The sequence below is a fragment of the Solanum verrucosum genome, unplaced genomic scaffold (assembly GCF_900185275.1).
Source record: "Solanum verrucosum unplaced genomic scaffold, falcon-dt-bn FXZP01000235.1, whole genome shotgun sequence".
NCBI classification, from domain to species: domain Eukaryota; kingdom Viridiplantae; phylum Streptophyta; class Magnoliopsida; order Solanales; family Solanaceae; genus Solanum; species Solanum verrucosum.
The window spans coordinates 2,119,720-2,144,486 of record NW_026019948.1 but is presented as its reverse complement, the minus strand read 5'-3'; the positions used below and the strand labels follow the sequence as shown (position 1 = coordinate 2,144,486).

The 24,767-nt window shown below is 28.2% G+C and overlaps 2 protein-coding genes across 3 annotated transcripts in view; both read left to right on the top strand.

Moving 5' to 3' along the window:
• Nucleotides 1-2,617: 2,617 nt before the first annotated feature.
• Nucleotides 2,618-24,767, top strand: part of LOC125811166 (actin-depolymerizing factor) — a 154,725-nt gene continuing 132,575 nt past the window's right edge. For both annotated transcript variants that reach the window (XM_049490699.1, XM_049490691.1), the window contains exon 1: nucleotides 2,618-2,623. The gene's annotated coding sequence lies outside the window, so the exon portion shown is untranslated. The remainder of the gene's footprint in view (nucleotides 2,624-24,767) is intronic.
• On the top strand, nucleotides 5,202-9,789 carry LOC125811102 (NAC domain-containing protein 21/22-like). The gene is made up of 3 exons (XM_049490599.1): nucleotides 5,202-5,471; nucleotides 8,805-9,070; nucleotides 9,391-9,789. The coding sequence occupies exons 1-3, from the start codon at nucleotides 5,303-5,305 to the stop codon at nucleotides 9,787-9,789; spliced, it is 834 nt and encodes a 277-aa protein (XP_049346556.1). The 5' UTR covers nucleotides 5,202-5,302.

The window sequence follows — 24,767 nt, the reverse complement described above, 5'->3', positions numbered from 1 at the left end:
TGACCAAAATTGTTGTAACGATACCAAACTTTGGAAAGGACATTTTAACCCCCTGCACTATTTAATAGGGTATTTTAAAAGTATATATGTGCCCACGTGGACATCATAAATATTGCATAATTATAAATAGTAATGTGTCCACGTGGGCACATATATACTTTTAAAATACACTATTAAATAGTGCAGGGGGGTAAAAGGTCCTCCATAAATTTTGGTATCGTAACATCAATTTTGGCCAAAGTTGGAGTATTTTTCAGACCCTTTTCCCTATTTTAAATGTCTAAAACTAAACAAAAATATTCAAAATTATTGTCATTCTTAGTGATAAATTAATTTTATTGTTAGCATTTGTATTGATTTTATTTTGAATTGAGCTTTATTAGAATTACTAGTATCTATGGACTATAACCGTTATTGGACCATTCAAAATTTCAAGTCTCAAAAAAATTGAAAAAATATGTTAAAAGTTAAAAATTATGAAAAAGTATAAGTAATATTTAGAAATTATATCAAAGTAAATATTTTTATGTATAAAATAAAAATTTTAAAAATTATATGTATAATGTTGAGTTGGCTTGATCTAGGATTGACTTTTTTTAGTTAAAACCAAACCAATCCAAGTATAGTAAAAAAAAAATTCCAATACTAAACCAAATATTAGTCAGATTTTTTTCTGATTTAACTCAATTTGCTGTTTGATTCGATTTTCGATTTGATTTTGTACATCCCTAATGTTATGTGTCAATTATCCCTCATCAGATAATTAAATAGAGAACCGTCAAAACGTTTATAAGCTAAATGGGTTCTCCCACCTATTAGACTAGTTTTTTAGATCGAGATCTTCTCATTGGCCTATAACATCAAGTAAGACAAGAAAATTTCTAAGTTGACAAGCTTTTGAATATGAGACCTCTAGAGTATCTCACATTGAAACAAAGCAAAAGTGATTTCTAAAGTAGCGGCAAGTGAAATAGGAGCATCCTAAACCGTGAAAACTGAATTGTGGGTGAGATATATTCATTGATAAGAAAAAAAAGAAAATGTGAACAGAGATAGGATTGATGAGAAAATAGAAACGTACGTAATTTCATAAAATCATGTAGTCTGAATGATATACGAAGAATACAAGTTGGATGACAGAACATGAAGAGGAATATAAATAGCTTTATAAGACATTACTCAAGTGCTTAATGTATACGCGCTTTTGAGGCTTATTTTAGTGTATCTCGAAAGATAAATCCGTAGAGAGTAGTGGCCCATTTTCAATAATTACTTCCTTTAAATTCTAACAATCATGTCTTCGACATAGGAGAAAATGACCAACTTTGTCTTCCTTAGCTAATTCTTCTATCCTCTATGAATTATTAGCATTAATTCAACAATAATGTGCCTCATATCAAAGGACCTAATTGATTGATTTTAAATATATTTTGGACATTTCAAATTAAATTTAGTGTTGGACCAAATTACAAAAGTATATATTTTCATTAAAGAATCTAGCTTGTAAAGAGTAGTAAGCTAGTCTATACTTATGTGAGAGAATTATGACTCTTTTGACTTGCAATTTTCTTAGAAACTAATAAACTTTGTTCCTCCACTAATTAATACGCGGTTATGACTTGTTTACGTATATCAATTTGTGTTCATATCTCTAGTGATACTCTAGAAACCCCTAAAGATAATGCAAATACTTATTACTTAATCTAATGCAATGGGGTTAGACATGTTGTGTCAAGAATTTTATCAATGATTTAAATTATATATATTGCTGGTGAGATTTTTTAATGCTATTAGTTAAATGTATATTACTCTCTATTTTTGTCTCAATTTATCTGAAAGTGTTTGATTAGTAAACAATTTTTTTTTTTAAAATGAGGATTTTTGAAATTTGTAATCTAAATAACCATAAATATTTGTGGGGTTATAAAATATTTTATTGAGAGTAAATAAAATGTTTACAATCGGTATTGCTCCAAAAGTTTGAGAACATTTTGGGGAGCTTACCTCTAAAGTTTGGAACGATTTAGTGTGGTTTGAATGAAAATTTCAGACTTTAAGAGTCTCATATATATCACTTGTGTATATACATATATATCATATTATATATCATATGTATGGTATGTCTGGTCAAATTTTTGGAAAGCCAAACTAAAAGTGTTAAAAAATAATAATCAGAAAGAACTTATTTTAGTTCAGATGTTTGGCCAAACTTTTAACCCAAAAAAAAGTCTTTTGAGTAGTAACATAAGTTAAAAAATATGTAGATTTTACACAAATTTCATATTGTTACGAGCTAATTACATTCTATTCCTACTATTTTTTAAATTTGGTGGAATCCAGATACATCCCAAACGTCCCGATGCATCGCTTTCCAATTTCAGATTCATCCCAAAACGTCTTGATACATCGCGTTATGGTTTCGGATACATCCCAAAACGTCCTGATACATCACGTCCCAGTTTCGGATACATCCCTTAACGTCTTGATACATCGTGTCTCGATTTCGGATACATCACTCAACGTTCCGATACATCGCGTAAAGTAATGTATCCGACCGATACATCGTGTAAAGTGATGTATCTGATTGATACATCGCGTAACGTAGGGTTTTTTTTAATTTTTCAAATGATAAGGAATATTAAAGGATATAGTAAAATAAGTTGTGTATTGAAGTAAGTTTTCCTAAAAAAAATGTTTTTACCTAAGAAAAAAAAACTTTTGGCATATTGGCAAAGCATAGGATACTACTCTGATATTGGTAAAAGAGTTTCAAATTGATTAATCAAACACAAGTTACTACTTAATAAAAGTACTTTTTAAAATAAATAATTTTTAAAAATTTAATCAAATAGACTAAAATTTGTATATCGTTGTCACTTGTATATTGTATATTAATTATATGTAGGTCACATGTGTTTCATGTATCCATGTGCTCAATACATTCATATAACCTTAGAAAGGGATGATTGGCAGGGATAAGATTTATCAAAATTGAAATCTAAAATCAAAGGGTACACATATTTTTCCTTAAGTTGCTACAAATTGAACAAGTTTTGTTATGTAGGTTAATTAGAAAATGTCTTGTAATTAAAACTCCTAAATTATATATTCACGTGGTGTATAATTTTCTATATTATCATAGTAGCACTAAAATAAATAAAGGAATTTGTAATAATTATTAAATGTTAATGATATAATTATTGCTATATTATATTTAGCAACAATAATAAATATAGATATTTATAACTAATACTCTATATAAATACCACTAAAGACTTTAACAACTCCAAATACAAAGATTACTCAATTGCCGCTAAATATCAAAATTGAAATCTAAAATCAAAGGGTACACATATTTTTCCTTAAGTTGCTACAAAATGAACAAGTTTTATTATGTAGGGTAATTAGAAAATATCTTGTAATTAAAACTTCTAGAATTATATAGTCACGTGGCGTAAAATTTTCTATATTATTATAGTAAAGTAATACAAACATAGGATTTTGCGATAATAATATAATCGTCGCTATATTATATTTAGTGACAGTAATAAATATAGTGTTTATATAACCAACACCTTATATAAATGCTGATAAAGACTTTAGCGACTCTAGATACAATGTCATTAACTCAATTATCATTAAATATTTTTGCGACAATAAATATTGTCACTAAATATCTCTTGCCTAAAATCCACTAGAGAGGTATGAACTTAAATATATATCCATGATTCCGTGAGTGACTCAACATTCCCGATACAAAGGATTACTAAAAATGGTCTCTTGGATTAGGTTGTTAGGTTTTTCACTTTCAACATAGTTCCTTTTTTCTGCAATTTTCCTAATTAATCATGCAATTCTACCTCACCCCACCTAAGGGATATACATTTGAACTCTTGTTAACGATTTCGTTTGTTTAGATATTTTTCTAGGGGATAATTTTAGAGATCTTCCTTTCAGTTTGAGTTCATTTCACTGAAGTTCTTTGGGATTGACAATATTATGTTTAACTTTATTGATTTATAACAACTCAATTTACATACTTGTGAATAATATTTTAAAAAATGTGACATGAACTATAGCTAGTAAGCGCTCTTTAATATACTTTATTATTTAATTAATTTTGTAAATATTATATTGTTTTAATATCCTTTTGGAAAATGTTTTTTTTCACTTTTTATTAAAATCTATATATTCACATATTTTTATAAAGGGCATGTTAGTCACGTTGGTTTTTTTTTATATATTATTAGTAAGTATGTTAATAGAATTGTTGCAAATAAAGCAAAACAAGAGAGATAGATATAACATCGTAAATCACAAAAAATATGAGTGAAACAAAACCAATCCTTGAAAAAAGTTTATGAAATTATCTCTATTTTTAGAGTGTTTTGACAAAGGTTGTTACAAAAAATATATTGTATTATATAATATAATATGAAAAATAGTCCCAAAGAAAATATAATTGTAAAATGTTGTTATATATAGATTACGTATGTTGTATGAGAATTCTGACTTAATAGGTTATGAATTTATTTACAAATTTGAATGTTTATTAATTTGGTAAAAAGGAGTATTTTGGAGAGGTTGTCCGCTGGATTTGAACCGACTTAAAAAGGGTGTATTCGGTACAAAAGAATTATTTTTTTTATTATTTGCATGTTTGTTCACACAAAATTTTTAAAAAATATTTTCTTCAAAAACTAAATTCCTTAAAAATGGATATAATGACTTCTTTAATGAAAGTATGGAAAACAAGTTTATAAGTGATATTTTATATTTATTGTATCGTCCCCACCCACCCAACCCCGCCACTACCGAGAATCCACTCTCCATCCTATGATATTTTGCTTGATTACATATAAATACTCCTGAAATAATATTTTTATGCTCACCTACCAACTTAGTTTTTTTTTAAAAAAAACATTTCTTATCAAAATATCCTTAATAATAGTGTATAGTACTCCTCTTAAGGTTTTCATTAATTGAATTTCTTTACTTATTATTAAGCCCACAATTAATTAAATGAAGATTTCTTGTAGCTTTGGTTTTCATTGTAGGTCCCAACAAAAAACAATAACGAACTTCACAAGCATAAGGTGTTACAATAATAACAAATTCCAAGTGGCAAATGGCACTTCCCTCTCCTCTTTATATATAACTACATACCTTTTTCCTTCTTTGTATTAATTTATTATCAAACAAAAAAATTATAATACTCCCTAGCTCTATAAGCTATTAACAAAAAAAAAACATTATTCCTTTACAAAATTAGTTTTAATATAAAACCTCTCTATCCCTATATATGGGTTTAAGAGACATTGGTGCAACACTTCCTCCTGGATTTAGATTTTATCCAAGTGATGAAGAATTAATTTGCCATTATCTCTTCAAGAAAATTGCTAATGAAGATGTTCTTAAAGGTACTTTAATCGAAATCGATCTTCATACATGTGAACCATGGCAACTTCCTGGTAATTTACTCATTTCTTCATCTCTTTCTCCTTTTTCTTCATCTCCTTCTACGAATTATACGTGTTTTTCTGAAGTTATCGACAAATTATATTTGTTTAAGGGTGGAGCTATCTTATTTTTGTCGAAAAATTATATATGTATATGTATTATATGTTGATCTCGTTGATACTTATGTGACATGTAAAAACGAAAAAAAAATTGAGAGATAGAAATTTGATTATCATTACACAAAAAATAGTGTAGTGTCATTGATTAGATGAAAAAGTTGCAAAAAAGTTACTTTAACGGACATTTTTCTTGAATTTTTTATGGTACAAAAGAAAGAGATACTCTATAGACTATATACTTTTTTTTTATTCATGGGAAGATAATGCTAAACTATAATATATGATTACGACTTTGAATTTCTTTTTCCTAATTAAAAATATCTAAGAATCTTTAGGACTTTTTTATTATTATTAATATTTTCTTTGATGTTGTGTCCTCTATTGTGTACTATAGAGATAAGTTTGAAAGAAAATGATGGTTGCTTTGTGGAGTAAATTATAATAAATTCAGGTTTTAATGGATTCGGTTCACGGAAGTTTAGCTTTTAAATAGGAGATTTTTCAGAATATATAGCACTTGATTTTAGGCTTTAAATTTGATAAAACTTTAACTAATCTCTTTTTCTCTCTCTTGCGTAGTTCTTCTATATTTTCCTTGTGTGACTATCTTTTAGACATGGGTGGGATGAAATTTGATATCAATCGGTTCTATACTATGTTGAAGTGTGATCATCTCATCTAAAATCTTAAAACGTTAAAAAGAACATACTTTTTATTATTTAATGGTATACTCAACAGATCTCAATATTACAATGAAGCTTAACTTGCAAAACCATGAATCAATAAGTTACAAGCATTAAATTAATCCTATTTCATTTGGTAAGGAGAGGTGGGAGAAAGATTAGAGAAAGTATAATGATTTTTTATTTTTTTTACATTTTTTAGCATATCAAAATGGTCTAGAGCAATAATTTTAAACTATGGATTTTGATATTTAAGCTACAAAACTTTCAACGAAGGTCGTCTCTTCTTTTTTAGAAATGAATTTTGATTTTCGAACTTTAAAACTTTTAATGGATATCACATCTTCGTCTTAAATTTGTTTCTCAAATATCAAGCTAGCAATTCAATGATTGGATTCAATTTAGAAATGAATAATGAACTATGAAAGAATTTTATGTAACATTCTTCTTCTCCTTCTTCAATCTTTATCTCGAAAATGATTTTTGCATTTTAATGGCGGAACGCGTATCTTTATCGTATATTTGTTCAATATATGTCATGTGTATCAGTATTATATACATGTCCATGTGACAATACATAAGACATACAATGATATACGATGTACGTAAGTCAATTATATGTCCCATAATGAAATGAGTGGTGTGGTCTAGCTAGTGGTAGTGGAATAATTGTATATCGTATATGTACATACATGACATTGACATATAATGATATACAATTATTTCAAGTGTACGTGTATACAATTTATTTTTGAAAATTCCATCCATGTTCATAAAGCCCAAGTTTCTAGTAGGATCAAAGTGAATTGTAGGGAGAACAAGTTTAGTTTTAAAGATTGTGAATCTAATTAATTTCTTGAGATCTTTCTTCCTTTGGACGGAGATAGACGATAATAAAAAAAGAGAAGAAAGAAAAATCCCCGTATAATTTGATATATTGGAGGTTGTATATGTTTTGTAAAAACAAATAAAATTTTACCATGTTTTGAAAATGAAATATTGTTACTACTTACTATTACTAGTTATGGTAATTAGGGTCCTATTTTAGTATATTCTTGAAAGTTTGAAAGAAAATGATGATTGCTTTCTGGAGTAAATAACATTAATTCAGGTTTTAATGGATTTGGTTCACATGTAGATTCTGCGGAAATTTAGCTATAAAAATAGGATATTTTTGTGATAGAGAAGAAAAGATGTTTTGTATTTTTTTGATAATACGAGAAGAAATGCAACTTAATATAGTAGTATTTATCGTATAGTTTTTAAATTTATTGTTCATGAGTATTACGCGGTTCATGATGAATCAACTCACTTATTCCAAAATCATATTGAAGCTTATGAAATACAATTGTGACGCAACATAATAATAGATTTCTTTCTAGAGAAGTTTCATGTAAGAAATGATAGGTATAAGTTTACACCATTGTATAGCGATAGAGACGTTTCTTTGAAAATTCATTTGAAATACATAAATAAATTTTCATGATTTTCACACAAATTATATTCTAAAACTTTAAATTTAGAAGATTTTTTTTGTATTCTAAAATTTTGTGCTCCGCATTAGAGGTCCGATTAAATTTGGATCGCAGGCTCCTAACATGATTTTCTCCATACTCAGAGCTCAAACTCGAGATCTCTAGTTAAGGGTAAAGCATTCCCACCACTACACCACGTCCATTTAGACTTTCATTTGACCACCTTACTTCCCATGATATTATTTCATCAAATATATATGTCATTCACTTTCTCTTGCACGTATAGTTAATTGATATATTCACATGAAACGACAAATAATAAATATAATCTTAAGGACTCTGGATTTTGTTAATTGAAGAAAACAGAACAAGTGTATAAATTAGAAAGATTAATTAAGTTCTTGCTATATAATACTCCTAATTTTATTGGTTAAGATTATTATTATTATTATTATTATTATTATTATTATTATTATTATTAGGTGGACATGACGAAGTTTATGTTGGATTACCCACCCATATCTAAATAATTAAACTATTGTGAAGAAAAGGCTAAAACTCATTTTCCATTCTTTCATATGAACTTTCTCAAAAGGTTTATCTAGGGAGTAAACATGCCTAGAGAATCTATTGTGACTAATACCCAACTTTCTACGTCACTTTAGCTAATAGCATTGTCTTACAAGCTAGTGATGATGGGTCAAAGTAATAAAAGTATGTCTTTTTTAATCAGATAATTTTTTAGACGTGATAGTCATATACTTTGATAAAATTTCACTACAAAATAATTTCATGTGCTTGGCCCAAAAAAGTGCATCCTCTCTTATAGTTTAAGCTAGAATATTTTATAACAATATTATTTAAATTTACTTGCATGAACACAACTAATATCATCCTTAATTATGTTCTTAGTTGTTACCTTAATTTGGATCCATCTAATTATTAATTTCTTCTCTATATTCATGAAATCTTCCACTCTCCATCATATCATATAGTTCTATAATAGAATCTTAATAACTCAGTTGATTGACTATCTGAACGTTGATTGATGTTTTTGGATAAATTAGAGATGGCAAAGCTGAACTCAAGTGAATGGTACTTCTTCAGCTTTCGAGATCGGAAATACGCTACTGGTTTTCGTACAAATCGGGCCACAATTTCGGGTTATTGGAAAGCGACAGGCAAAGATCGGACGGTGGTAGATCCGAAAACTCGTACGATCGTAGGGATGAGAAAAACTCTAGTTTTTTACATGAATAGAGCTCCTAATGGAATTAAAACTGATTGGATCATGCATGAATTCCGCCTCGAAAATCCACATATACCCCCTAAGGTAATTCTTCGCTCATTTCAATTTATTTATCTAGTTTAGTCTCCATACAGAATTTGAATTTGATTTAGTTATTACTAGCCAACAAAGTTTTTCCATCATTAGTACATACTACATAAGGACATAAAGATAGTAACAATTTTCACGTGATCAAAAGTGACAAAAGTTCATGCAAAAGAAATTTCATAGAAACCTCCTAGCTAAAAAGGGGGAAACATAAAGTGATGGGCAAAAGAACGTTTTCTTACCTAGTATATATATAAAACACCAAACGATCGACATAACTAAATTTGTTTGGTACGTTGTCTATGATGATTGAACAGGAAGATTGGGTGTTATGTCGAGTATTTCACAAAGCTAAAGCCGAGAATAATAACAACAACAATAATAATAACATATTCAACACGCAAAACATGTATGAGGTTGGTGTCAACTCTTCTCCCAATATGGATGAGTCTCATATTGCTTTGCCTTACGCCGCGTTCTCCCAACGCCAAGTTGGTCATCAAAGCCAGAAGTTGTTTGATTTATTGGAACCAAACAATAACCAAAGTAGCTATCTTCAATTAATGTCTCAAGAAATGAAGGAACCTCAATCGAACGATGAAATGGCTGAGGATGATGATGAGTACGGGTTCTTGTTGGACATGAATTTCGAAGATCCAAATTTACAAGATGGATCGAGGAGTACTGCATTCGAGCATTGGGAACATGTGATTTGATGAAAATAGCTTGGTTTTTATTTGAATCGTTAATGATTATTGTTATTATTAAAAGTAGGAAACCACAAAATAGTTTAAAGAAAAAGACAATGTGTATTGAGTTTGTGTAGATCATGTCCTAATTAATTAGTGTTTGCGTGTGGCTAAGATTCTTGTATGTTTGATGGGATGATTCTTTTTTTTTTTTAGATTTTCTTCATCAGTAGATATACATGTATATGTATTATTATAGATTGATCAGACATAAACGTCTATCATTGATAATTATTACTAATTAATTTGTATATTACTTTCACTTTTGTGTAAATTGGCAATTAGTAATATTCCTCTTGTTCCTCTACCCCTAGCTGGACGCAGTATATATATATATATTTAGTCATTTGGCAGTTTTAGGATAAAGTTAAAGGGAAAATTGTGCATTATAGCAAATTAATGATATTGTGTCTTTTAGAGGCACCTTTATTACTACTAATTATAGTTTATAAAAAATAGCCATTGACAATATGCAGCTTGTTCTTCACCAAATTAAAATAGTTTTCAATTAGTTATTAATAATCGTAATCGTTGGTAATGAAAAAATTGTTTTCGTATGATTTATATAGGTTAAATATCATATTATTTAGAGTAATATCATTAAATCTAGATTTTCATTGTCATGTATCTCATTGAATGCATATATTGTTCTATTTTGGGCTAGTATTTGTAAAAAAAAAAATCTACTATTGAGATTACCAGGATTCGGCTCCCCTTCATTACCCCTTCCTTCCATTTCGTCAAGCGCACCCCTAGATAAGTGACACGTGTCTTATTTAAAGTTTAAAGGTAAAGATTATATTATATTAACAAATATCATAACCATAGTTAAGTCAACTTATTTTAGAAAACTACTCTCTAAATTTGGTAAAAATTACAATATATTCCATACAAAATTTAATAACCACATTTTCTCCTTGGAATAATTTTGATATCGTTTAATTCTTAAAACCTTTTGTCTTTTTATTTTTTATTTTTGTTTCGTGTTCTTTTATTTTATGGGTTTTTTTCAACATTGATAATTCTTCTTCTTTTTTTTTGTTTCTCAACATAGTATAATATTTCAAGAATAAAGTTTACTAGTACAGAAAATTATTTAGTTGATTTTCACCTTAAATATCATAAACTTTAATATTTAAATATAAAAATATAAGATGAAATTAAATTTTGTATGGAATATATTGTACTTTTTATCAAATTTAGTGAGTAGTTTTCTAAAATTAGTTGACTTAACTATGATTATGATATTTGTTAATATAATATAATCTTGACCTTTAAACTTTAAAAAAGACACGTGTCGCTTATTTAGAGGTGCACTTGACAAAGTGGAGAGAAAGGATAATGGAGGAGAGCCGAATCCAGATTACCATATGCATCGTGCTTAAAATTTTAAGGCAAAACGTCTGTTAAACTTTGTTCTTATTTTTTTATATATGAAAATACTTTTAAAATTTTGAATTAAAATACTCACATCATCATGTTGTAAATAAAATTTTATATAGCATTATCCAACAAACTGTATTACAAATAAATGACTAACATATTAATTATTAATTTAAAATAATCTTGAGTAATATAAATATTAGTAATAAATGGTCAAAAATATCTCTCAACTTTGGTTTATTGTTTGACTTAACCCTCGCCGTTAAAATAAAGTTAATTTTACCCCTCCCGTTACTAATTTCACCAAAATTACCCCTCATTAGACGGAATCCCCAAAATTGACCTAAATTATCCGAATTTAAAAAAAAAACCTATTCCCTATTTTTAACCCAATGCCCTGTCCCCTCTAGGATAACCCGGTTAACCTATATAACCCAATGCCCTGTTACCCATTCTCTCAAATTTTCCGTATAACCCAATGCCCTTTACCCATTAACTTCTCCTCCATTGTTCTTTCAGCATCTCTCTTTCGTTCACCTTTGATATTTCTTCTCAAAAAATGTCACAAAATAGTTATTCGTCTCAAAGAAAATGTGCTTGTGGTTTGGTGGTCAAAACATTGATTTCGAGTACTACATCTAATTCGGGAAGAAGATTTTTTTGATGTACTCGTCTGGATGTAAGTATATGAATTGATTTATTCCTATTATTGAACTGATTTTGTATTTCTTCGTGTGAGCTGATTTCGTATTTCTTCGTATGAACTAATTTCGTGTTTCTTCGTATGAACTGATTTCGTGTTTCTTCGTATGAACTGATTTCGAGTATTCTTATGGCAGTTTTCTTCATGTGGATATTGGGAATGGAAAGAGCAAGCTTTTCCTGAAGTAGATTACCTACGTAATTTAGAGTCGTCGTTGAAAGATGTTAAGATGGAAATGGATAATTCGAAGAATGAAATGGAGAATTTGAAGATTGAAATGGAGAACTGAAAGATTGTTGTGAAAAAATTGAAGATAAAAGCATGTCATTTGTCGGAAACAATTGCTACATTGGAGGCATCAAATGATTTGGTAGTGGAAAAAGTTAGGACATTTGAAGACAAATATCACAAGATAAAGTACAAAGTTATGATTTCATGTTTTCTTTTTGTATGATTTCTAGTTGCATTAACGACTAAGTGACTTTCTTTGTTAGTGTTTACTTTTAGCATCAGTTATTAGTGTTTAGTGAATTCAGTTGTTAGTGCGTTTTGTGATGTTGGTTCCCTTTTTGTTCTTCATTTTGGTGTTGTAATGGAAGGACATAAGCACTGATATAATATGAAGTAATGTTTAGTAGTTGAAGTAATGTTCATATATTTACAGAATCTGAACAAAATTGCACATTTACAGAACCTGAATATTTAATTATGATCACTCTTTACACATTTACAGAACCTAAACAAAATTACAATATATCTGATATTGAAAGAAACTGATTTTGAACATTACATATATATATTGATGAACACGATGAACACTTCATATATATTGACAAAAAACTGATTTGAACATAGAGAAGTTAGTTCAGTACATACCCTAAAAGAAGTTAGTGCAAATACAAAAAGCTTTTAAATACATAAACATGTTTGTGTATGGCATTAGTATCTCAAAAACATGCAACAAAATAACAAAATATTATCTTCATTACTGAACTTGTCATTGTTGTGCCTTTCCATTACCCTTTTTTGTCTTAAGTTTTACCACTCTTGATTGCTCCAACATTTTTCCAGTAATAGATGTATTTCCCTTTCATGTAAGTCCCTTTGGTGCATACAAGTCACTTGGTACACTCGGACCATCTCCAAGAAAGTTGATTCTTCTTGATCCTGTAGGTTGTGCCTGTTTCTGTTTTTGTTGGATTCTAGACTTTAACTCTGAAAAATCTCTTGGCTTTCATGGCATGTCATCCTCAACATCAAGACCAAAATCTTCATCTTCATCTGATGCACAATCTTGAGTAGGCTGTGGAGATGTCAAGGGAAAGTCCTCAACATCTTTTTCATCAATTAGTGTTATATTCTCCTTTACTTGTTTCTTTTCCTTGTTGGATTGCATATCCATTTGATTAAAAGACCACAATGATATACTAAGCATCACTCTTGTAAAATAAGTCACTAAATTGTCCAACTTTCATACCTTTTCCTTTCTTAATTTCTCCAACATATTTCCAGGTTTAGATGTATTCTCCTTCCATGTAGGTCCTTTTGGTGCAGTCTTATGAGATAGTCAGACCAGCACAATCAAAGTTGATTCTGTTTGATCCAGTTGGTTGTGCTTGTTTTGTTTTTGTTGGATTCTAGAGATCAACTCTGAAAAATCTCTTGGCTTCCATGGCATGTCATCCTCAACATTAAGACCAAAATCTTCATCTTCAGATGAACAATCTTGAGTAGGCTGTGGAGCTGTCAAGGGAAAGTCCTCCACTGTTGCAGCAATTGGAGAACTGTCAAGGGGAAGTCCTACACAATCTTGAGTAGGTGTTGGATACTCAACATCTTTTTATCAATTAGTGTCTTATGCCTCTTATTTGTTTGCCTTTTTTCCTTGTTACATTGTTCATCCATCTAATATAAGAAAAAAATATTCCTTCTTTAACATATCACAATACTGACTATACCAGAAAAAATTGTTTGGCATTCTTACCTTTTACTTTTTTCTTTTTAACTGTCTAGCCTTGGAGGTGCTTTCACTCAATATTTGGTTCATCTGAAAAGATGGATTACATAGCAATAAGTGAGATAATTACAGTATTAGAAGTGAGACAATTACACAAAATTGAAGTGAGAGAATTACACAAAACTGAAGCATGACATTGTAAAATAAGTGAGAACTAAAAAAAGATGGATTTTACCTTTTGCTTCTTACTCTTAACCTGCCCAGTATTAGAAATGCCTTCTTCACTATTCTGATTAAATTGATAAAATAACAGAAAAATCACAATTACAAGATAAACTGATAAAATAACATAAAAGTCACAATTACAGAAAAACACAATTACAATAACAATAACTGATTACATAGCAAATGAAATGTATACCTTATGACAACCTCTTGCATTGTGTCCAGGAATTCCACAGTTTAAATATGTCATTTTTCTCCCTCTTCTTGGTGCAACCCACTCAGTTTGTCTCTTAAGTGCTTCATATTTATCTCTTTTCTTATTCATTCTAGGTTTGCCAACTAAGTTTACCAATTCTGGTGGTTCCATTACTTGTTCTGTTTCAATTTTTCCAGAACTTTTGACCAAGCACTGGTTGTAGCTTACAATGATAAGTCAATAGATATGCCTCCTTAGAGTATCACCAGTGAATCTCTTCCAATGGATCAAGATTCTTGTAAAGAAGAGCCTTGATTGAATGGGGACATGGTATTCCAGTAAGATCCCATACCTTACAGGTGCATTTTTTAGCTGCCAAATTGACAATGTGTCTGTCATTTCCTTCACTTACCTCAAATCCATCATCTCCATTGAAATTTAATTCACACGTTAGCAATCTTCAAGAATTCATTGTACATTTCAATAGTTGTAGGACTCCAATCATAGTTCCAAGTCATCAGTTCATCTTCATTTATGATAAACTTGATCATAACTTTGATTCGTATATCCTCAAGCATACCAATTATTGACTTGTGTCTTGCTTTCAATATCCAAGAGTTAAATGACTCAGCCAAATTATTTTCCACCTTATTATTCTTGCAAACAGTGTCAAAAAATACTCTACACCAAGTTTGTATTGGAAAATGCAACATATAGTCTTTTGTTTCTTCAGACAGTTGACCTAATGTCTTCAAATGATCATCCAATCGGCATCAATATGTCTCACACAAAATCTATGCATAACATTAGGTAAAATATTTTTAGCAACTTCAATTAATCCATGTTTATCAATCATAAATATATACAAGACAAATGAAAATACATAAGACAACAAATAAAGATATATAAGATAAAGATACAGTAAGAATGAATAAAGAAGTGACAGACATGAGAATTTACCTTTTGCATATCAGACATAAATGTGATTCATTTTCCACTATTGATGTTTAAAGACTTCTGAAGCAATTCCAAGAACCACACCCAAGATGTCTTGCACTCTCTGTCCACAATAGCCCAAGCAATAGGATAGAAATGGTTCATTGAGTCTTGACCAATAGCACATAACAGTTGACATTTACCTTTTCCCTTAAAAAATATACCATCCAGGCCAATGAAAGGTCTCAACCCATTCTTAAATCCATTCTTCAATGCTTCAAAATAAATGTACATCCTCAAAAAATTTCTTTTTCCATCTTTTAATGCATTTCTTGAAACCTTAAGGATAACATCAGTTTCTGGATTACTCTCTTTTAAAGCATTTGCACACCAACAAGTTTCTTATAATCATCACAAAAATTGCCTTCCATGTCCTCCAAAATCATTCTTTTAGCTCTCCTACACTTTTCAAAATGAGCATTAATGTTGAAAGTAGTTTTCATATCAACTCTCATTTTCTTTATCTTGTATTTGGGATTAGCCTGCAACTTCTCCTTAAAGTAAAAAGCAATTGTAATTGCACTAACCTTGTATTTACCACATGGATCATCACATTTATGCTCTCCTTTCAATGTTTTCACTCTAACACCGGCATAATGCTTTTCACCAGAAATTAGACATACAAAGTTGCATTTTTCTTTGCAAACAACCCTAAATCTTTTTGTGTCACTTTTTAATGGTTAAATTATAGCCATTTGCCAATGAATGCAAAGTAATGTATCTACTAGCTTCAGTTATATCCTTAAATGTCATTGACTTGTGTAAATCCTTGTAAACACACAAGCTACCATCAATTACCCTCCTCCTTTCTTGTGCAAGAACCTTCAATTCTTCAGAATTATAATCATAGTTATCATTGGAAGATTCACTATTATTTTCAGTACCATCAGAAGTACAATCAGTAGATACATCATCAATAACTACCACAATCTCTAACATTTTGGTTATATTCTCAACATCAACATCTAACTCACTATCCTCAACAACAAATAAATTAATTATATCAAATTTATCATTAACAAAGGATAATAGTGTCCTAATCCCCTCATCACCTTCTATTTCATAGTATTTTCCAGAAGGGACCGATACTATTAACTGTTGCACCCCCACATAGCCTAATATATTAATGTACTCACTAGTAATATCTATATAAGATAAGAGATCAGAATCATAACCTTCCCATTTGTGAACAAGCTTTCTCTCATAGAGCAATTTAGGCTCTCTTATCCATTCCCACCATAGTGAAATACTAGATCAACCAAAATCATTTTAGGCAACATAAGGCACACAAGAAACAACATTAACAACTTCCAAAAGCATGAATGAGACAAAATAACTAAGAAGGAAAAAACAGAACACATAAAAAGGCACACAATCAAGGCACACAAAGACAATATTAACAACTTCCAAAAGCAGTAATAACATTAACAAAACTCCTAAAAAGACACACAAAGACAACATTAACAACTTCCAAAAGCAGTAATAACATTAACAAAACTCCTAAAAGGCACACAGAGACAACAAGGGACCACATTCAATAAGAATAAACATTAACAATTGTAAAAAAAAAAAACAAATAACTAAGAAATTTGAAGAAAAAAGGACCACATTCAATAAGAATGAATAAAATATTAACCCCACATCAAAAAGGGACCATATTCAATCAAAAATTTCTCAATAAAATATTGGGACAGGAAATCAGCCCATACTCAATAACATCTCCAAAACCTAAACCACTTCCTCCAAATTCATACAATACCCTAAAACCTACCCACAAACCCTAAATTGTAAAAAAACAAACAAATAACTAACAAATCGTGAAATTTTAGATGTAAAAAGGTAAATCCATAACTCAAAAACCTTAACCCACAACATCAACACTCGTAAATCAACAACTAAAGTAACAAATTGTTAAATTTTAGATGTAAAAAGTCAAACAAATAACTCAAAGATAGATACCCACAAACCCTAACTAACAGATCGTAATATATATCGGTAAAAGGCAAGCAAATGAGTCAGAAAGACAGATACCCACAAACCCTAACTAACATATCGTAATACATATCGATAAAAAGGCAAACAAATGAGCCAAAAATTTGGAGACAAGCCCTAACTCGTAATCAACAACTAAATGTTATAGAAAGACAATAATCAAAGAAGATTTATTTAATTTGATACCTTAACAATGATTAGTACAGATTTCGATGGAGAATCTGGGTTGTCTTTTCTTCAACTCATCGTTCTTCGACTTAGCTTCTAATGGAGTAAAGGAGATTATCTATTCAAGGAGAGAGAATGGGTAAATGGGAATGGGTAACAAGGCATTGGGTTATACGGGTTAACCGGGTTATCCTCTAGAGGGGTCGAGGCAGGTCGGGGCATTGGGTTAAAAATAGGAAATAGGGTTTTTTTTTTTTAAAATTCGGGTAATTTGGGTCAATTTTGGGGATTCCGTCTAATGAGAGGTAATTTTGGTGAAATTAATTTCGGGAGGGATAAAATTAACTTCATTTTAACGGCGAGGATAAAGTCAAACTATAAACCAAAGTTGAGAGGTACTTTTGACCCTTTTCCCTAATATTATTATATAAAGTTAGAGACTTTATGATTACAAAAACTATGCTATACATAAAAGTATGAGTAAAACTTCTTATTAGAAATTAACTTCAGGCCATTAATTTTGTTTTTAGTCAGCTTTTTTAGTTTGTTTGTAGTAGTGCATATTTTTTTTAAAAAAATATTTGTTTAATTTTTTTTCTTTCTAAAATGGCCTACATTAATCTCATTTGGAGTTATTATTTCTACAAATATTAAAAAAAATTAAGTTGTTAAAAGAATCTTAGCAGGGTCAGTTTATTATGTCTATCTTTTGTCAAAAGAATTTTTTGATTTGTCTACCCTCTGCAGTTTGTAATTGCATTGTCGCAAAATATTAAATTATGATGCATAAGTTTGCTGAGATAAGAGAACTCATAATGTTCATTGGGTCAGTTGTTTGGATGGAGATGTAGTTGGTTGTGAATTTAAGTTGTTGAAATGTTTAGGATTGAAGTATGAGATTGTGTATCCAATATCATAGTAAAATATGTTGGTACTTCAGTTTCACTGTAATGGATTATATAGTGTTTGTTTATTTATTTATTACTTATTAACACTCTTCAGCTTTATAATCTCTTTTGAAATCTATTATTATGAATAAATTTTAAAAAAACTAATCTCATTTAATAAAAATATTCATTTTAATTATGATTTGTAAGTTCTGTGAAAATTAAAAGTGAAAATATAATAAAAATAAAAGTCATAAAGTAATACTTATTTTGCTTTCAAAGATTAATTAAAACAGTTTTTAAAGTGGGATCAGATTGAGCTTTAGCGAGAACAACATAATTAAATCGAAAACAATAAGACTTTACTTCAATTTAATAAATAACGTCTTTTTCATAAGTGTTAAAGTAAAATATAGGCCTAACCCATCGGTGACCCCCTAAAGTTGGCACAATGTTTCACTTAGACACCTTAACTAGACAATGTTCATTTTAGACACCTGATGTAGAATCTCGCTATGTCATTTTGACACTTTTTTTAATATCAGCAAAAATATATAAGGTGTGTATGTTACACTCGCGAATAACGTGTAAAGTGACAAATTAAATGATGACAATTTGTCATTTGTATCAAAAGTAATTATTAAATAATTATTTTTGAATAAAAATAAAAACTGGCCAATGAATTAATGACACATAATATTTTTATCCAAATAATTAAAAAATAATTTTTTAAAAAAAATATAAAAGAACCAACCCCAAGTCGTCTTCTCCACCCCCCGACCCACTCCCCCTCCACCCACAAAATCGTCTTTCTCTAAAGCCCCCAAAAACCCAACCTCCAAATAACCCCCAAACCCCCGCCTCGAAAATACCCTACTATGCGCACCAATTGAAAATTTTATTTTCAAAAATTAAAACCTCCCCAATCCTTTTGCAGAAACTACCCCACCCTACATCTGCACTGGATTACTATCTCAAACAATTTTTTAGGCTAGTTTAAAGAAATTAATATTAAATTCTTCCAAAAAAAATTCGTAAATGGATTTATTTTTGGATTTTAAAAACATTTTTCGTCATTTTTGACAAAACCTTCATCTATAATGGATGAAATTTAACTTGGGTAAAACTGGGAAGAAGAAGAAAAAAAATAATTTAAAATTAACTAAAAGGTTATTTCACGCGCTGGTCAATGAGTGTGATACACTCATTATGCCATGTAAGTAAAAAGTGTCAAAATGACATAGCGGAACTCTACATCAGGTGTCTAAAATAAACATTGTCTTAGTTAAGGTGTCTAAGTGAAGCATTGTGTCAACTTTAGGAGGCCACCAATTGGTTATGCCTAAAATGAGCAGCTTTCACATATTGCAAATATAAAAATTATATTTGTATGTTTATAGTTATAGTTTGCATAATTGCGCTTCATAACAAATTTTATGTTTGCTAGAAAGCTTTTGATTTGTATAATTCGCTAGATACATCCAATTTTATACAAATTGTTCAGTTTTGTATAAATTCATTTATACATTGTAATTTGTATAATAAATCTGTATTTATATAATTATAAGTGTATAGGACGAAAATATATGTATTTATATTTGTACATATATTTTTCTCTCGCTTTATATAAACACAAACACATTTTATACATTTTATATCGAAATATATAAAATGGTTAATTGTATACCAAAAATGGCTAATTGTATACCAAATCAGATGACAAAAAAAGAAGATATTTGCTGCGAATTACAATTAAAATAAACTATGGCTATAATATTTAATTTGAATTAATAATTTGTTACTTCATACAATTTTCCCTAAAATATATCACCAAAAGAATAGATGATAGGGAAGCCTAGCCATTTCACTCTACCAGAGAAATAAAGTGGAAACCCCTTCACAATCGCTTAAATAAAATCTATCTATATATAAAAGGAGAAGAAAAAATGACACATGTCATTACCACAATTTTTTAGAATTTTAAATTTTAAATTATTTTAAATAATCAATAATAAATAAATATCAATCAATAATTTTAAATATAGTAATGTGACGTGTGTGTCTGTGAGAGATTCCTTTTTTTTTGGATAAATATTTTAAATTAATTAAACTTTATTATTTAAAATTAACATCCAATTACATATCCTCAAATTATAAACCAACATTTAGAAGTTTCTTTTAAATTCATCATTTATATAATATCTATATGTCTATATAATAGGAGAAATCGAATATAATTTATAAATTATCAAAATTAATTTAAAATCCAAAGCTAAAAAAAAAAGTTGCAAAAAAAAAATAAAATCAAAAAATACTAATTATCTAAAATAACTGTTGCATGCAGTTATCCTCAATTTTTAAATTTAAAAACTTGCAGTTATTTTTTTTAAAATTGAATAAGAAGCCATGGGTTCAATTTTATTAATCGGCTTGCAAAGTACCAGTTCAATTCATAGATTTCTCCCATTTCAAGTTAGTTTTTACAATATATTTGAACATTATTCTATGGGTGGAGTGTTTGTGTTGTTCTTTTTCAGGTTTCTCCTACTTCTGCTATTGCTTTTGCTACTGTGTTTGCTTCTTTTCCATGGTTCATTTGTTACTAAAAGATCATGCAAGTATAACAACACTTCGGATTAGAAAGAAGACCCCTTTAAATTTGATGCTTTCGACAATTCTTCATTCGATATGAAATAGAAAAAATATGAATGTTGACCACATGAAAAGATGCAGATGCTTCAAATGATCTTAATAGTTTTAAAATTAAAAAATGGTGTCATTATTCCGTCAATAAATTCCAAAACAAACTTAAATGTATTTTGGTTATGTGAATTGGAACATGAGTGAAAAGAGCATGTAATTTTCTAAGTTAAAAAAAAGTTTATAGATTTAACTCTAAGATATAAACACTTTCCATTTCTCACCTCATCACATAATAACTCTCAGGAATTATTCACACAATTACACAATATAGAACACATATATTACATTATCACAAAATATATGAGGGCATTGAAATGAAATGAGATATAAAATAAAAAAAGAGTAAATATTTCATCTTCTTTAATTTTTCTTAGCCATCATAATTTAAATGCTTTTCTTTTGTGTGTTGCAGGTTACATGAAAGCAATTATATCATACCAAAAATCAAAAGCAAGAATTTTATAATCCTTAAGGTGTGTTTCAAAGCTTTGTGTCAAAATTAATTTTAGACCACTTTAAATTATTTTATTTTTAAATATTATGATATTAGTGAAATGATTAATTGTAATTGAAATATTTTGCATCTCCTATTATATTATTTTTATACATTTCAGGATATTGAACGACTATTGAAAAGAGGAGTTGATCAAGTCAATCACCCAGTTAGTACCTATTTGAATGCGATAGTAATAGAAAACTGAATTCATATTATTATTTTTCTTATCATGTATTTTGTAAAAAAAAAAAAAGTTATTCACTTTTAAAAGAAACTATCTTCTCACTCTTTTGTTGGTGTAATTTGAAAGGACAATAAATTGATGATGGTGCTCTAGACACTCGACTTGCTTGCTCTTCATTTTATTAAATTAATTCTAATAATTAAAGTATCCGTCAAAACAATCCATAAATTAACAAGTGAATATTGAATTTTATAAATTATTTTTAATTTATAAATTATAACATTTAAAAATATTCACACGACGCACAAGTACAATTATCAAATCAAACTATTTATGTTGAATTTTTAATAAGCTATCACGGAAAAATGAAGATCAAGTAAATGACTACTATAATTATGATGGATAAGGATTAGTGGAGCAGCAATAACTGCATGACGGCATGATTGGGAAGATAAGAGAGAAGGTAGTTGGAGGGCTTGAACTATTAAAAATTGTAATTTTACCATTTTTTTCTTATTTATTATGCATTAATTTAATATTTAATTTAATTTCAGAAATAAAATAGTATATATAAATCCACATATTATTTTCTTAATTTAAATTAAGACAAGATAAATAAAGAGATTAGTTAAATATGATGTTTATCTTTTGAATATGATAAATAAATAATATAATAATTATGGATTTTGAATATGATCTATTGATTTATGTGCAATAAATATGCATGGTTGAAAAATATATAAATCTAATAGTTAGATTGGTAGAAGTTATCAACAATAAACTTTTTTAAGAAAAAATGAATTGCAAAAAATAAATAAATCATGTATTTAATCAATTATGATGAAATAAATTAAAAATTAAAATGCATATGTATTTAATTGTGTAACTTTATATTGATAAAAGTTTATGTTATTATATGAGTATTTTCTATTAAAATAATTAACATATTCTTTTGATAATTTAAATTATGACAATATAAGTTATAAAATTCTATTCAATAGCATATTAAACACACTTTATATATGTGATATCGTAAAAATGTAACATAGAAAAATATAGGCAGGTTGTCACCATTATTGTTACTTTCGTAATTCTATATATAAGCAAAACATAAATAATTCCCAAGATATCATTAGGCATTTTGGTTGAAATTGAGATGAATATTTGCCACTTATAGAAACATAGATAGAGGCTTAAAATATCGTTTATCGATCAAATAATAGCATATGATTGTAATTTCTACGACCCCGATAAGATATTGCCTTCATGATATAATTTTTTTAATTGAAAATGGATATACTAATCTTTTTTCCTAAAATACTATCTCAAGTGATATGATAGGAACACTTTTTGGAAATTTATAATGGTAACTCTATGATTTAAATTTTTTAAACATTGATGCTAATATTAAGACAAATAATGTTTGAAGGAAATGAAAAAAGGAGTTATAAAAGATCACATATTTTGAAGGAAGAAAAATTCAACATAGAATTCATGTTATTCTCTATAACCCTATTGTTTTCGTTTGATAAGTAATTATGCATTTATCGATAAGGTCAAAATCTTATTAAACACATCACATGATCTTAAAAAAAAAAAAAAATTGTTTTGTTGTAGACACATTATTTTTATTTTTTTATATATATCTAACGTGTGTTTTTTGTTTTAAAAAAATAAAATAAAGTTTATTCAGATATTGTAATTGAGATCATTTAACTACTTTTTATTGTAAAAATAAATTACAGATTTATATAGCATTTTTCTGTTTTTTTTAATGTGTATAGTTTGTTGAGTTATTTATAGTGCATAAATAAAATATAACTTATCAAAATTCTTTATTGAATAATCACTTATATATAAGGTCAAACAATTGTTATATATAACTTATCAAAATTCTTTATTGAATAATCACTTATATATAAGATCAAACAATTGTTTAAAACCGTTTTTAATTTCTGTTTTTTTTATAAAAAAAATGTTTTGTTATTTAAATTGTTATTTATTATTTAATATATCTACAAATTTTGTGATGCTGACACGAGGCACTTTTTCTTCTCCTATTATATATAGATAGAATTTTACCTTAAATCAATTTTCTATCATATTGTAGCACAATTTTAATACGGAAAAAAATATTTTGTAAATTCTTTTGGTTTTGAATAAAATATATAAAGAAAATGTATCAACATACCATCTAATCTTATGATATCAAATATTTCTTAAGGAATGTTAGAATTAATAAATTACTAACATGATTTTTTATTCAAACGATATGAAAAGAATAAAGCACAAACAAATAAAAACATTTGAAGTATTTGATATGTGATCAAAGATAAGATGATCATAAAATTAATAGTATCCTTACAAAGAATTCAACCTATTATATTATAAAACTAAAAGCGTAGCTAATACAATTATAGATATAATATTTTAATACGATAAAATAAATTGTGTACTAATAATATTAATTCAATGTGCTCAAATAAATAAGTTAATAATTTGTATTATTATTATTATAACGAATTAAATATATTATTAAGTGCATAATATATTTTATTAATTATCTTTAATTATAAAATTATTACATTTTAAATCATCCGCGCAACGCGCGGGCACGTATACTAGTTAACTAATAAAAACACATTTATTCTTTAGCTTAAACCCACTATATTTGTCATTTTCTTCACGCTTGATACTTTCTTTTCTCTTTTTATGTGTTACTAGTATATGTGCCCGCGCGTTGCGCGGTTAGTTGATAAATGTAATCATAAATATTAATTGATTGAGAATTTAAAATTTTAACTTATTATAAGATAATATTATAAGATTTATTTGAGAATGTTAACATTTAGCATTTTAATGTGTTATAATAGAACATTTCTATAAATAAATCAATAAATAAACTTAGTTCATTGTCTAAATTTGACAATAATTATCTTTTATCATTATTTTATTTATTTATTTATTAAAATTATTTAAAAGGATAAATACTACCACCTTATCCATATTATCCTCTTGTTAGAATAATAAAAATATAAGAAAATTTAATAGTTAA

Excerpts from the sequence above, each read along its gene's own strand:
- LOC125811102 (XM_049490599.1), top strand. The coding sequence starts at position 5,303 with ATGGGTTTAAGAGACATTGGTGCAACACTTCCTCCTGGATTTAGATTT. Across the intron at positions 5,472-8,804 it reads TGAACCATGGCAACTTCCTG|AGATGGCAAAGCTGAACTCA; the intron begins GTAATTTACTCA and ends TGGATAAATTAG. Across the intron at positions 9,071-9,390 it reads ATCCACATATACCCCCTAAG|GAAGATTGGGTGTTATGTCG; the intron begins GTAATTCTTCGC and ends ATGATTGAACAG.